Here is a 14548-nt window from a genome sequence, read left to right as displayed (position 1 = left end):
TCAGGAGTCCGAACAGATGGTTGGGAGGTGGAGTACTTGGGCAGGAACTCTGCCATGTGACAACACTGTGTAGGGGTGAGTAAACCTAGTGCATCCACCTGGCAGAAGTGAGGGACAAGGAGAAAAAGTGGCATTTGCAGGTATTTAGCCTCTTTTCCAGCAAATATCCCAGCCCTTTTGTTACCTGGGAAGTGGAAGTGGGTGTCCAAATGCCTGCAGTTGTGTCTGCACAGGAGCTCAGAGTAGGAGACTCCCCAGAGAGACCCAGCCCCAGATGGTGACTAACTCCCCTCTCCCACCTTTGCTCCCTCCAGAACGGGCTCAATGCCTTGCACTTGGCCTCCAAGGAGGGTCACGTGAAAATGGTGGTGGAGCTGCTGCACAAGGAGATTGTTTTGGAGACAACGACCAAGGTAAGCACAAGGCAGTCTGGCCTCTCCCCTGTGGGGGCCACTTTCCTTGAGAGGGGAGTAACACAAACCACAACATGTGCCAGTGCTGCCTTACTAACAGCTCCCCCAGCACGGGCTGCTGGCTCAGGTCAGCCCTCGCTGCCCCGGGGCAGCCCCTGTGTCCTGCAGCACTGAGGTGGCCTCAGCACCGTTGTCACAAACCTGGAGAGCTCTGGTGCTCCATAAATAACGTCCTGTTGTCTCGTGCATCACCACAGGGTGTGGTTCTTGCTTGGTGACAGGCGAGACAGTGGCACAGGCAAGCAGGGCTGACAAGTGAACAGTCTCCAGCACCGCCTGAAGGGCTGAGAACAGGAGGAGGCCTCGCTTGCCACCTCCCTGCTGCTCTCACAGGGTTCAGGACACAGAGCAGAGTCTGGCATTCTGCCTCACCACCCAAAGGCAGAGCCTGTGTCTGCATTTTCCAGCCTGCTCATCATCCCTTAAGTCTGCTGGGGTGCCTTGGCTACCAGGGCACACTCTGCAGCTTTGCCTGGAGACTGCCAGTTCAGCTCCCCCATCCTGCCTACCCTGCTCATCTCTTGGTGCTGGACATGCACAGCACCTGACAGTGCATACAGCTTTTACTGCCAGTAACTGCATGGGAGGGATGAAGTCACTCTCTTGCCTGGCCAGCACATGGGAGGGGTGGCTGGCTGGTCTCCAGCAGGGATGGGACATGGAGCGAGGGCTGCACGGCCCCCACAGGCTTTCTTGGCCAGCTGCCCTGTTTGCATGCCTGTTAGCACATGTCAGGCCCGTCTTTCCTTGGCATCCTGGGCTGCTTCAGCCCCTGAGCACTGCCCTGTGGTGTCTTTTAGAAGGGGAACACAGCCCTGCACATCGCTGCCTTGGCTGGACAACAGGACGTGGTCCGGGAGCTGGTGAACTATGGGGCCAACGTCAACGCACAGTCACAGGTAGGGTCACCTGGTCTGGAATGGGGAAGGCACCCAGTGTGTGATGGTGGTGTCCTCGTGGTGGGAACTGTGCCCAGCTGGGGCACTTCAGCAGCCCTTTTTTCTCTGGATGTGTGGAGCCCTGGGCTCCAGCTCCAGGATTGCTTCACCATCACCAGGTTTTTTTGCTTTTTCACACCCACGCTTGGGATGGTTTTGCCCCAGTTCACGGAGCTGGGGGTGTGTGTGCTGATGGGGTGTGGGTCTGCAGGGAACTCGAGAAACTCGAGGAAGAGTTGTGTTGATGTGCATGGCCCTGTGTTTGCAGAAAGGCTTCACACCTCTCTACATGGCAGCGCAGGAGAACCACCTGGAAGTTGTGAAGTTCTTACTGGAAAACGGAGCCAACCAGAATGTAGCCACAGAGGTGAGATCCTTGGGGGGGAGCCTATGGCCCTGCCTGAGGGGGGCTGCTGTGGGATGTTCCAGGTTCTACCATAGCTCCTTGGCTCTCCCCCTCTTACCTGCTCTCCTTGGCAGGACGGCTTCACGCCGCTGGCTGTGGCTCTGCAGCAAGGCCACGAGAACGTGGTCGCTCACCTCATTAACTACGGGACGAAGGGGAAGGTCCGCCTGCCCGCCCTGCACATCGCAGCCCGCAACGACGACACCCGCACGGCGGCCGTGCTGCTGCAGAACGACCCCAACGCCGACGTGCTCTCCAAGGTGGGTGCCATTCCTTCCTGTCCCTGGGAGCTTCCCCACGCCCCCAGGGAGAACAGCAGCTTGGTATGCTGTGTGTGTCCATCCTTTCAGCAGGGAGCATTTGTCTGGCTGGGCTGATCCCTCCTTCTTTCCCCTAGACTGGATTCACCCCCTTGCACATTGCAGCCCACTACGAGAACCTCAGCGTGGCCCAGTTACTGCTGAACCGCGGAGCCAGCGTCAACTTCACCCCCCAGGTGAGGGCAGGGGGGGAAGCTGCTGGGGCTCTGCTTTGCTCACCCCTTGCCTCCTCAGAGAGAAGGGGCTGCTCCTCTAACAGACTGCTGCTCTCGCTGACAGAACGGGATCACTCCCCTGCACATTGCCTCCCGCCGGGGCAACATCATCATGGTGCGGCTGCTGCTGGACCGCGGGGCCCAGATCGAGACAAGGACCAAGGTGAGAGCAGCTCTGAGCACGGCCCATCTGGACACAGGCCATGTCCCTCCCTGAGCTCCTTATGCCCAGTGCTGACCCTGCAAACCTCTTGCTGGGGCTGTGAGGGAGGGTCCCTGGTGCACTAAGGGGATGGACCAGGTTTTTTGCTGGCACGGACAGAGGTGAGAGGAGCCACGGGGCTTCATGGCTGCAAGGGTGTGCCCTGGGGGCTGAGGGCAGACTCGGTTTTGCCTTATTTTGCAAACAGGTTGAAAGTCCCTCTTACTCCTCTGCCTGAGGAAACCCTGCCCTTCCGTGCCATACTGAGCCCTCCAACCCTCCTCTCTCCCCAGGATGAGCTGACCCCTCTGCACTGTGCAGCACGCAATGGGCACGTGAGAATTGCAGAGATCCTCCTGGACCACGGGGCTCCCATTCAAGCCAAAACTAAGGTAACCATGAGACTCAGTGGGCTGTGCTTGGTGCCAGGTCCCAGGGCAGCACAGGGGGGTAACGAGCTGTGCACAGTTGCTTCATGGCACCCATGGTGGGTTGGGGCTGAGGGATAAGGAGCTTCCTGACCTGCTTGGCTCTAGCCGGAGTCCTTTGCCTGAGGGCTTCATGCTTCAAAGGGACCAGCCCTGAGAAGGGGATGGCCTGGGGGCAGCAGCTCTTCAGGTGCTGCCCTGCACCCAGCACTGTTCCCCGTAAGGCAGTGAGGGATCTCAGGGCTCCTCTCTGGGGCAGTGAGGGATCTCAGGGCTCCTCTCTGGGACAGTGAGGGATCTCAGGGCTCCTCTCTGGGGCAGTGAGGGATCTCAGGGCTCCTCTCTGGGGCAGTGAGGGATCTCAGGGCTCCTCTCTGGGGCAGTGAGGGGTCTCACTGCTCTGGCAGCCCCCTGGGAACAAGCTGTCTGTCCTGCCCCAGAGCTGTGGTGTGGGTGGGGTGCCCGGTGCCCCTCCTGGCCCAGCCTGAGGTGCTCTCCCCGGGGCAGAACGGGCTGTCCCCGATGCACATGGCAGCGCAGGGCGACCACCTGGACTGCGTGCGGCTGCTGCTGCAGTACAGCGCCGACATCGACGACATCACCCTCGACCACCTGACCCCGCTGCACGTGGCTGCCCACTGCGGCCACCACCGCGTGGCCAAGCTGCTGGTGGAGAAGGGGGCCAAGCCCAACTCCAGAGCCCTGGTGAGCAGGGAGGCGGGCGGGGTGGGCCAGGGGAGAGAGGGGGGGTGTTCCTGCGAATGACTGATCGTCTGCCTGTCTGTCTGTCTGTCTGTCTGTCTGCAGAACGGCTTCACGCCCCTCCACATCGCCTGCAAGAAGAACCACATCCGTGTGATGGAGCTGCTGCTGAAGACGGGCGCCTCCATTGACGCTGTCACAGAGGTGGGTGTGAGCCCAGGATGGGATTGCCCTGCTCCCTCTGCTGCTCCCCAGGAACCTCTCTGGGAGCTCTTTGCAGCTCAGGACCTGCTGAGCCTGGCAGCATCTCCCTGCAGGGGAGACAGCAGCCCCCTGCGTTCCCCCTGCACTCACCTGCCAGGCTCCTGGAGCAGGCCAGGGACTCAGATTTTGCCTCTGTGCTGGAATGTGCCCTGGGGAGAGGGAGGAAGGGGCAGGAAGAGATGCTGGCAAGGCCATCAGTCCCATCTTGGCTCCTGGCCCCTTTCTCTTCACAGTCTGGCCTGACCCCCCTGCATGTGGCTGCCTTCATGGGGCACCTGCCCATCGTCAAGACCCTGCTGCAGCGTGGAGCCTCTCCTAACGTGTCCAACGTGGTGAGTACCCACCCTGGCTGGGGCTCTGGGAGCCCAGCATGTTGAGGGTCAGCAGGATGTGAGAATTGCTCAGGTCCTGCACCCTCTGTTCACCTGAGCAGTCCCTGGTGCCCTCTGTTTTGTGCTGGCAGGGGGAACTAGTGTGGGCCAGACAAGGTTGCAGGCACTGCCCTCCTCTGCTCAGAGCAGAGGAACAAATGCAGGAAGGCATAACCCCTCCTTCAGCCTCACCACTTTATCCTGTCCTTGGTGCAGAAAGTGGAGACACCCCTACACATGGCAGCCAGAGCTGGGCACACGGACGTGGCAAAGTACCTGCTGCAGAACAAAGCCAAGGCCAATGCCAAGGCCAAGGTAGGTACAGAGAACCTGCGTGATAGTCAGCTCTGGGAACAGCTAGTGCTTGTTTCTTCGCTCTCATGTGGCCAGAGTCCAACCTGCCAGGGGCTGTGCAGGGCTGAGACCCCTTTGGCATTGGTCCAGGTCTGCACAAACAGCTGCTCTGCCTCCCTTGCAGGACGACCAGACCCCCCTGCACTGTGCTGCCCGCATCGGCCACACTGGCATGGTCAGACTGCTGCTGGACAACAATGCCAACCCCAACCTGGCCACCACGGCAGGGCACACACCCCTGCACATCACTGCCAGGGAGGGGCACATGGACACGGCCCTGGCCCTGCTGGAGAAGGGGGCCTTGCAGACCTGCATGACCAAGGTAGGCCACTGAGTCCACGGCTGTGGAAGGTGTCACCTGGCTGGGCCAAGGCTGGGCAGGCTGGTGGCACAGTGTCCCTGTTGCAGGAGGGGCAGCCTCCTCCTGTGTCACAGCATGTGCTAGCACTCTCCTCATCTCTGCCACCCTGTGATGGGCTGCCTTTCTCCTCAGAAAGGATTTACCCCTCTCCACGTTGCAGCCAAGTATGGGAAGGTGGATGTGGCAGAATTGCTGCTGGCACACGATGCTCACCCCAATGCAGCAGGGAAGGTGAGTGCTGCTTCTGCAGCTGTGGGAGGAGTGGAGCAGTATGGGGAGAGGCTCTGTCCTACCTGTCTGTACCCTCTCCTCCTCTGCAGAATGGCCTGACCCCGCTGCATGTGGCTGTGCACCACAACAACCTGGAGATTGTCAAACTGCTGCTTCCCAAGGGGAGCTCCCCGCACAACTCAGCCTGGGTGAGTCCGGGCTGGGTGTCCCTGGAGGTGTGGGGAGGTGTTGTGTGTTCAGTGCCCGCCAGTCTGCAGCCAGCACTGCCCCTCAGCCCTGGCACTCAGGGAATGCACAAGGCACCAATCCCCAGCAGCCTCTCTCCACGCCTGCTGCTCATGCTGCCTGTGCTCGAGGGGCAGGCAGGGTGCCAGGCAATGGTCCCGTTCCAGCAGATAGGCTGTGTCAGGGGTGGTCCCTGCTGGCAGCGTGGTGACTGCTGTGTGGGGAGCGTGTTTCCATGGCAAGTCCTGCAGAGCAGCACTGCGTTCTGGCAGTTTGGGGAACCACACACAAATGTTTTCATGCAGCTACGAAGCAGTGAGTCAGAAAACCCACGAGCTCGTGAGAGTCGCCCCTCTCTGCCTGAGCGTGGGGAGCATCTCCCCACAGAGCAGAGCGGCAGTCGCCTCGCTCTCTGTGTTGTTTGCAGAAGCTGCGTCCTGAAAACAGCCAAGTGGCTGCTGGTGCCAGCCCTGCCCATCTGGCACTCTCCTCTCCCCTGCGCAGGCTGCCGGCAGACGTGCTGGGCAGGCACCGGGAGCAGCCGGTGCCGGTGCCAGCCCCCGCCGCTCTGCGTCACCAGCAGCCCGCGCGTCACCCTGGGCAGCGGGTGTGTGCCAGCTGCTCTGCTCCTGCAGCGTGGCACAGGGGCAGCGCTCAGGGCCCTGCAGTCTCTGCCTGAATACCAATGCTGTGCACTGGGAGTTCAGCTCCGCTCCTTAGCCAGGCACGTTCCGGGAGGTGTCTGTCTGTCTGCCCCGGCCTCTCAGAGCTCCCAGAGGCTGCTGCTGCAGAAATTCCTGTGTGGAAAGCTCCAGGACAGCCCATAGCGGCTGAACCTGAAGCAGATGGTCTTTGACACCCCCCTGCTGCCTTGGCTGGAAGAGTGGGATTGGCCTCAGTGTCAGGGCTAGTTGCTGTCAGGAAGATGGTCTGGGAGCATCCCTGAGCTTCAGGGGCAGCTAGGAAGGGCAGACCTGGCCTGCAGGCAGGGGGTGGCACCTCCTGTCCCCGCTGCTCTGCTCGGCGAGGCTGAGCACTGCAAGGAGCCTCTCTCCCCCAGAATGGGTACACCCCCCTGCACATCGCTGCCAAGCAGAACCAGCTGGAGGTGGCCAGCAGCCTGCTGCAGTACGGGGCCTCTGCGAACGCCGAGTCCGTGCAGGGAGTCACCCCCCTGCACCTGGCTGCCCAGGAGGGGCACGCAGACATGGTGGCCCTGCTTTTCTCCAAACAAGCCAACGGCGACCTTGGCAACAAGGTGAGTTGTCCCAGCACCTGCTGCTGGACTGGGGATGAACAGGCCAGCAGAGAGCAGCAGACTGGGTGCTGGCCAGGCCCCTGTGCCCCCCTGTGCTCGGGGAGCAGTGCCATGGCCAGCAGCACAGTGCCAGTCAGTTTGCCAGGCTGGAGACCTGACAGAGCCTCTGCTGGTGGAGCTGCAGCGATGGCACTGCCACTGTGCTGAGACCTCCTCTCTCTGCAGAGTGGCCTGACTCCTCTCCATCTTGTGGCCCAAGAGGGGCATGTGCTGGTCGCTGATGTTCTGGTGAAACATGGAGTGACAGTGGATGCAACGACCAGGGTAAAGTAGTGAATTGACCATGGCTGTGGTGAAAAACATGAGGGAGATACCTCTAGGCCTGCTCCAGGAGGAGCATCGCTTTTCTCTTTCTTTGTGCAAGAGACTTCCCTCTCACAGGCATTCTTGCCATTTTGCCAGTGTCCTGGGGACTTTTCCTCCTCTACCTCCCACCTCACTGGAGGGATGATTCTTACCTACTCCCATAGCTCACCCCTGTACCCCTGGGTACACCATAGTCTGCAGTGAGCCCTCTACCCTGGTCTTGGGCTCTTGGGGAAACACCCACACTTGTGCCTCGTCCCTCATGCACGGGGGCTTGCCTGTGGCATGAGCATATCCAAACCAGAGGGGCAGAAAGCACTGTCGAGGAGAGGCTGAGACCTCATCTTGTCTTTCAGATGGGCTACACCCCACTGCATGTGGCCAGCCACTATGGAAACATCAAGTTGGTGAAGTTTTTGCTGCAGCACCAAGCCGATGTCAATGCCAAGACTAAGGTACCAAGTTATCCTGTGCTCCAAGGACCCTTCTGCCCTGGGCCACAGCGGGCAGGTTGATGGGGAAGGGAGCTGCCCTCATGCTCTGGGCATGAAGCACAGTGTGAGGCCTGGGGGCATTCCTGGGGCAGCAGGCTCCCAGAACTGATGGCAGTACCTTCTGTCCTCCCCTGCAGCTGGGCTACACCCCCCTGCACCAGGCGGCACAGCAGGGCCACACGGACGTGGTGACGCTGCTGCTGAAGCACGGAGCCTCTCCCAACGAGATCAGCACGGTGAGTACGGTGCTCACCCGCCTCTCCTCACCCTGTGACCAGCCCAGGCAGCTGCCCAGGCCCCCTGTGTGGCTGCTGACCCCGTCTCTCCCCCGTGGCAGAACGGCACCACTCCCCTGGCCATCGCCAAGCGCCTCGGCTACATTTCTGTCACGGACGTGCTCAAGATCGTCACAGAGGAGACTGACATCCCGGTGAGCCCCCCTGGGTGTGGGGACCAGGACCCTGGGCGGGAGGGCTGGGGCTGGGAGCAGCCCGGGACAGATCTGCAGCTGGGTGCCAAGTCTGGGTACCAGGAGAGGGCTGTGCAGGGAAGGGCTCCTCTGACTCTGCTCTGCTCCCACAGCCAGTTGGCGACAAGCACCGCATGAGCTTCCCGGAGACTGTAGATGAGATCCTGGATGTATCAGAGGATGAAGGTGAGGGGCAGGGCTTGGGTCACACCATCCCAGAGGTCTGCTGACTGGGTCAGTGTGGCAGGCAGCAGCCACAGGGATGGCACTGGTGTTCCTGCTGGCTGGGGTGGGGGAGCTGTGGGTCCTGCAGTGGTTTTGCAAAGAGGATGAGGGGAGCCCTCCAGCCTCTTGGGGTGGCACCTCCTGGCTCGGGTGCTTCCCTGCACTGTGCAGGAGGGATGTGCCTGGACCTCTCTGTGATCCCAAGCCCAAGGGACAGCGTGTGGAGAGCCCTGGGCATGCAGAGCCCCCCCTGTGCCCTGCTCTGCAGGGAGGGTACCAGCTCCCAGCCCAGCTGCAGCTGGTCTGCTCCTGCACCCTCCCACCAAGACCTCACCTTTGCCTCTTCTTACTTTGCAGGCACTGCTCATGTCACAGTAATGGGTATGAAATGTGTCCCCCCGCCCCAGCTCAATGGCCCATTTCACCCCATGGCCACTAACCATCCGCACGCCATGTCCATCTGCTGAGCTCCTGCTGGGCTGGGCTCCCAGTGCCAGCCCTGCCATCCTGCCCTGCCCATCCATGTCCGTGCTGCTTGCTGTGGTGTGACTGCATGAATGGGCATCCTCCCACTCAGGAGGACCCCGACTCCCTGGTGGCCCCAGGCCCTGTCCCTGGCAGGCAGAGGAACCTGGTTCTGTGCCCCTCCACAACCGCCCCGTGCCGTGCTGGCCAGAGCAGGGATTGACCTGAGAGCTCAAGGGTCTCCGCGCTCCTGTGGTCCCCTCCCCATCTCTGGGGACTCCCTTTGCTTTGGGAGGTGCTGGACACACTCCCACAGGGCACTGGCAAGAGCCAAACCCCGGTGAGCTCGTTAGCAGGCGTTAGTGGGGCCAGCGGGCAGCGCTGACAGGGCTCCAGTGTGGGGGCACCCCCAGCCCCTGTCCCAGGAATCCAAGGATAGGGTGTCCCTTGCAGGCTCTGCTCTGTGTTTGGAGCTGTAAGAAGGGGGTCAGTGAACAGCTGAGACTCCTGATGGCTCCCACAGCTCCTGTCCCACTGGCCCACTGCATGGGCCTTACCTTGCCAGCAGACCCCCCCTGGCAGAGAGCAAACCCCCCGTGTCTGGTTGAGGCCCTGGGGACAAGTTTGTGTGTCCAGGAGAGGGAGCAGGGATGGGCCCTGGCTCCAGCCCTGAGGAGGGAGGGGGACAAGGGCTGGATGTCTTGTTTCCCTTGTCCACCTGCCTCTGTGTGCTGAGCCAGCTCTCGGTTTCAGAGGAGGAGCTGATGGCACCAAAACCCAGGACAGCTGATCTCAGGGACCAGGAAGGCAAGAGGGAGATACTGGAGTTCATGACCACGACGACACTGGAGCAAACGTAAGAGAACTGCAGGGTGGGGAGGGAGCAGGTACAGGGCACAGGACCAGCCTTGTGCTGGGCTGGGCTGCCCGTGGGGCAGGGACAGCTCTGGGAAAGGAACAGATCACTGAGCCCCCATCAGCTGGCATGGCAGGCAAAGCTGGTCAGTGCCATTCCTGCACCAGGACATGAGGCTGCTGCTGCCTTTGCCTTTGTCCAGCAGCCCCAGGACTCCGTGGGGATGGATGGGGGCTGAGGGACCCAGGTCTACCTCTTCACTGGCTGTCACTGATCTCTCTTGCCAGGGTGGAGTCTCCAGCTGTCCTGCAGGTCCCCTGTGTCCCACCTGAAACTGTGGTGACCAGAGCAGAGGAGACTGAGCAGGTAGGACCTGTGGAGACAGAAGCTGAGCAAGTCAGCCTGCTGCATGCACCCTCGGTGTCCCCACAGGAGGTGAGCATGAGACACAGCCTGCCACAGCCTCCCCCAGGCATTCCCTGCTGGGGGCAGCTCCATCATCACCGAGCCAAAGCATGGGATGGGTGGTGGGCATCGACCCAGTGGCACAGGACTGTCCAGGGACCATTGTGAGACTGTGTAAGGGTGGGCAGGCTCAGCACCCCCACATAGGACCCTTTGCCCATTGCATCTCTTCGGTGCCTTACACAGCCCTCCAAGGAGTTCGATGAGGACTCCCTGATCCCCAGCAGCCCTGCCACCGAGACCTCGGACAACATCAGCCCGGTGGCCAGCCCCGTGCACACAGGGTGAGTGCCCGGCCTGTGCAGCACGTGTGTGCTCTGTGCACGAGCCGGCTGCACGGTGCCCACCTGCCCGTGCCTCTGCCCGCTCCAGGTTCCTGGTGAGCTTCATGGTGGACGCCCGTGGCGGGTCCATGCGGGGCAGCCGCCACCACGGGCTGCGCGTGGTCATCCCGCCCCGCGCCTGCGCCGCGCCCACCCGCATCACCTGCCGCCTGGTGAAGCCCCAGAAGCTACCTGCGCCCCCACCACTGGCCGAGGAGGAGGGTCTGGCCAGCAGGATCATCGCCCTGGGGCCTGCTGGTGCCCAGTTCCTCAGGTGAGCACGGCTGGGAATGGAGCAGAACAGGCTGCCAGCACCAGGGTCATCCCTCAGGACTGGGAATGGATCTGGGCTCCTCTGGAGTCTCTGCCATCTGGAGCAAGACCTCTGCCCACCTCTGCTTCTTGGGGATGGGTGGAGGAGATGTCCCACCTCTGGCTGGGCGCAGCATGTTTCTGGGGTGGGTCATTCCAGCATGACAGAGCAGTGGTAGGAGAAGCCCTGTCCAGCCTCGTCCCGCCGGGCACAGAGCCTGGTGCCCAGAGAGAGGGAGGTCAGCAGCTCTGCCTCCTTCCCCAGCAGCTGCACAGCACGGGCAGGCACTCTGCCCAGGGCCACCTTGTTGCCCGCGTGTCCTGGTGGCAGCACGTGGGTGCCAGTGCCCTCTCTCTGCCGTCTGCAGCCCCGTCATTGTGGAGATCCCACACTTTGCCTCCTACGGGCGCGGGGACCGTGAGCTGGTGGTGCTGCGCAGCGAGAACGGCTCCGTGTGGAAGGAGCACCGCAACCGCTACGAGGAGAGCTACATGGACCAGCTGCTCAACGGCATGGACGAGGGTGAGCTGGGCAGGAGGGCTCTGCCCTCGCTGCGGGCAGGGCTGTGCCGGCCGGGGCAGGGGGATGGGGCTGAGCCGCGGTTGTGCAGTGTGGAGGGTGTTGGGTGACAACCACAGGTGTGTGAGCACTGATGGCTGTGCTGCCCTTGCAGAGCTGGAGAGCCAGGAGGAGCTGGACAAGAAGAGGGTCTGCCGCATCATCACCACTGACTTCCCTCTCTACTTTGTGGTCATGTCCCGGATTTGCCAGGACTGCGATATGATCGGCCCTGAGGGAGGCTGTTTGAAAAGCACACTGGTGCCCATGGTACAGGCCACCTTCCCAGACACTGCTGTCACCAAGAGAGTGAGGCTGGCCCTGCAGGTGAGCCCCAGAGGGCCTGGCCCAGGGCCCAGACATGCTCCTGCAGGCAGGGGTGGGCACGTGCCCCAGCCCAGGGAAAAACCATCCCTGATGCCTCTCCTTTCTCCACCCACAGGCACAGCCTGTGCCTGATGAGTTGGTGACCAAGCTGCTGGGGAACCAAGCGACCTTCAGCCCCATTGTCACGGTGGAGCCACGACGGAGGAAATTCCACCGACCCATTGGGCTCCGCATCCCGCTGCCACCGTCCTGGAAGGACAATCCGAGGGACAGCGGGGAGGGTGACACCACCAGCCTGCGCCTGCTCTGCAGTGTGATCGGTGAGGCTGCCAGTCCCTCTGCCTGTGCTCTCCATGGGGGCAGGCTGGGCTGCCACAGGGGGTGCAGGTCCTGGGAGCAGAGGGAAGGGCACGGCAGTGGAGAGAGCAAATGCTTAGGGAATGCTCACCCTTGCTTTCTGCTGCAGGAGGGACAGCCCAAGCCCAGTGGGAAGACATAACAGGCACCACGAAGCTGGTCTATGAAAATGAGTGTGCTAACTTTACCACCAATGTGTCTGCCAGGTGAGTCCTGGTTGAACGTGTGCTCATCTGGGGACATCTGGTGCTCCTTGGACCTTCTTGGACTTTACCAGGAGAAGCCCCTTGCCCTGTGCTCATTGTAGTGCTGCCCCATTCCTACATGCAGGGCAGTTGCTTCCAACCATAAGGCCCCCCTGCATCAGGAAACACTCATGGCAACAGGGTGTGCAGAGGGAAGGGTGCCATTCTTTGTATTTGGGTGTGTCCCCGTCACAGATGGGGCTCCACCTGTACCCAGCTCTTGGGGCACCCTCTGCGGTCCAGTTTGCTGTTGGGGAGGGTGTGGGGGCAGCTCCACTGGTGCCACTGGGGACCCTGCCCAGCAGCGCCCCGACCCAGCTCTCCCACAGGTTCTGGCTGGCTGACTGCCCGCGCACGGCCGAGGCCGTGCACTTTGCCACCATGCTGTACAAGGAGCTGACAGCCGTGCCCTACATGGCCAAATTCGTGGTGTTTGCCAAGATGAACGATGCACGGGAAGGCCGCCTGCGCTGCTACTGCATGACTGACGACAAGGTTGACAAGACTTTGGAGCAGCACGAGAACTTCACCGAGGTGGCCCGCAGCAGGGACATTGAGGTTTGTCCCCAGCACACGTGTGGAGGGCAGCAGGGAGAGAGAGGGCTGACAAAGTGAGGGGAGACTGATGCCCTGGCTTGGGTAGGAGAGTCAAGATTACCTGCCCTGTCCAGGAGCAGGAGAAGCAGCTCTGCACAGGGTCTGAGCCTGTTTTCTGCTCCCTGCCAGGTGGTAGAGGGGATGCCTTTGCACGTCGAACTCTCAGGGAACCTGGTGCCTGTCAAGAAGGCCACTCAGCCCCGCACCTTCCTCTTCCAGTCCTTCCGGGAGAATCGTCTTGCCGTCCCCATCAAGGTAATGTCAGGGTGCAGGACTGGGCAGCACTTGGGGCCCTTGGCTTGTGCCAGGCCACCTAACTGGGCTCTCGTTGCTCAGGTCCGGGACAGCAGCCGGGAAGCCAGCGGCTCCCTGTCCTTCCTGCGCAAGGCCATGAAATATGAGGACCTCCAGCATGTGCTCTGCCACCTGAACATCAGCATACCACCCTGCACCAAGGTCAGTGTCTGCCACTCTGGGAGGGCAGGGCACAGCCCTTGCTGCCAGCTTTTCTTCCTCAGCCTCTCCACACGGCCACGCCATGCCCCTCTGTGGCTGTGGGAGAAGCAGTGGTGCCAGGGCAGAGCTGCTGCCCTCTTTCCAAGCTGTTGAGCCCTTGGCTTGTCCCCGCTCTCACAGGGCAGCGGCAGCGAGGAGCGGAGGAGGACCCTGACGCCGTTGTCTCTGCGGGAGCGGTACAGCATCCTCAGTGAGACCAGTTTCGGTAGGCAGCCAGCTGGGATGGCTCCAGCCCACTCACCACCTGTGCTTGGGCTGCCCGAGTCAGTGGAAAGGCTGGGCTGACCCTGTTGTGCTCACACTCACGGCAGCTCCCCTTTCCCTGCGGGTTTCCTTGGTCCTGCCTGCAGGGCACTGCTGTGCCCACGGGGCTGTGAGACCCCCAGGCCAGCACCCCATTCCCCTCCCCATTCTGTGCAACTGAAGCTGTGACTTCTTCTTCTCCTCCAGGCTCTCTGAGCAGCACGGACAAGGCAGACCAGAAGATGGTTGACATAGCAGAACAGCTGGGCCTCAGCTGGGCTGGTGAGTCCACCCCTGACAGCTCTGAGGATGCACAGCACTCCTTGGGAAGCTGATGCTTAGGGAAGCTGGAAACAAGGTGCTGGGTGGAGTGACTGTGCTTTGCACTGGGCCCACACTGCGAGTGTTCCAGGGCACTGGAGTGAACTTTCCTGCACATGTCACACACACGGGTATCAGCCCTGTGCTTTGTCACCAGCTGTGTGTGCTGCTGCTGTTCAGGGAGGCCCAGCACTGTCGCTGCAGCCACACACCCACCTGGCAGTACCCACACTTGTCCTTATCCTGACCCCCCTGCTGCACTGGTCACAGCCAACCTGGGCAGGGGGGCTTCAGCCTCTGCCCCATCCCAGCTCCCGCATGTTCTGCTGTGTTCAGTTGTACCTAACAGAGGGTCTCTGCACCAGGCCTGGCTGAGCCCTTCACAGTGCCCCCAGCCTGGTGGTGGGCACCAGAGGGTGTGATACTGAGACGTGGTGTTTTCCCCAGAGCTGGCACGTGAGCTGCAGTTTGGAGTGGAAGACATCAACAGGATACGTGTGGAGAACCCCAACTCCCTCCTGGAGCAGAGCATAGCCTTACTGAACCTCTGGGTCAGCCGAGAGGGCAAGAATGTCAAGAGTGAGTAGCTGTGGTGCCCTGTTACGGGCGCAGAGGTGTCCGGGTTGGCTGTGTGCACGCTGAGGGATCACTGGCTGTGCT

General features: G+C 61.6%; 1 protein-coding gene across 16 annotated transcripts in view; it reads left to right on the top strand.

Moving 5' to 3' along the window:
- ANK1 (ankyrin 1) overlaps window positions 1-14548 on the top strand; it is a 49057-nt gene that overhangs the window by 26651 nt on the left and 7858 nt on the right. For 10 of the 16 annotated variants that reach the window (XM_032712488.1, XM_032712484.1, XM_032712492.1 and 7 more), the window contains 35 exons: window positions 315-413; window positions 1274-1372; window positions 1680-1778; window positions 1892-2077; window positions 2215-2313; window positions 2417-2515; window positions 2848-2946; window positions 3490-3687; window positions 3790-3888; window positions 4182-4280; window positions 4536-4634; window positions 4798-4995; window positions 5167-5265; window positions 5355-5453; window positions 6551-6748; window positions 6974-7072; window positions 7471-7569; window positions 7746-7844; window positions 7946-8038; window positions 8191-8263; window positions 8660-8683; window positions 9521-9623; window positions 9911-10058; window positions 10275-10372; window positions 10461-10685; window positions 11092-11246; window positions 11398-11609; window positions 11725-11929; window positions 12076-12172; window positions 12541-12769; window positions 12938-13063; window positions 13145-13264; window positions 13445-13529; window positions 13775-13849; window positions 14336-14467. In XM_032712488.1, coding sequence (XP_032568379.1) covers window positions 315-413; window positions 1274-1372; window positions 1680-1778; window positions 1892-2077; window positions 2215-2313; window positions 2417-2515; window positions 2848-2946; window positions 3490-3687; window positions 3790-3888; window positions 4182-4280; window positions 4536-4634; window positions 4798-4995; window positions 5167-5265; window positions 5355-5453; window positions 6551-6748; window positions 6974-7072; window positions 7471-7569; window positions 7746-7844; window positions 7946-8038; window positions 8191-8263; window positions 8660-8683; window positions 9521-9623; window positions 9911-10058; window positions 10275-10372; window positions 10461-10685; window positions 11092-11246; window positions 11398-11609; window positions 11725-11929; window positions 12076-12172; window positions 12541-12769; window positions 12938-13063; window positions 13145-13264; window positions 13445-13529; window positions 13775-13849; window positions 14336-14467 — 4366 coding nt within the window. The remainder of the gene's footprint in view (window positions 1-314; window positions 414-1273; window positions 1373-1679; window positions 1779-1891; window positions 2078-2214; window positions 2314-2416; window positions 2516-2847; window positions 2947-3489; window positions 3688-3789; window positions 3889-4181; window positions 4281-4535; window positions 4635-4797; window positions 4996-5166; window positions 5266-5354; window positions 5454-6550; window positions 6749-6973; window positions 7073-7470; window positions 7570-7745; window positions 7845-7945; window positions 8039-8190; window positions 8264-8659; window positions 8684-9520; window positions 9624-9910; window positions 10059-10274; window positions 10373-10460; window positions 10686-11091; window positions 11247-11397; window positions 11610-11724; window positions 11930-12075; window positions 12173-12540; window positions 12770-12937; window positions 13064-13144; window positions 13265-13444; window positions 13530-13774; window positions 13850-14335; window positions 14468-14548) is intronic. The other 6 variants (XM_032712489.1, XM_032712496.1, XM_032712491.1 and 3 more) reach the window with 3 other exon arrangements.

Source organism: Chiroxiphia lanceolata, chromosome 28, assembly GCF_009829145.1.
Source record: "Chiroxiphia lanceolata isolate bChiLan1 chromosome 28, bChiLan1.pri, whole genome shotgun sequence".
Lineage (NCBI taxonomy): Eukaryota > Metazoa > Chordata > Aves > Passeriformes > Pipridae > Chiroxiphia > Chiroxiphia lanceolata.
This window is presented reverse-complemented; position numbering and strand designations above follow the sequence as displayed.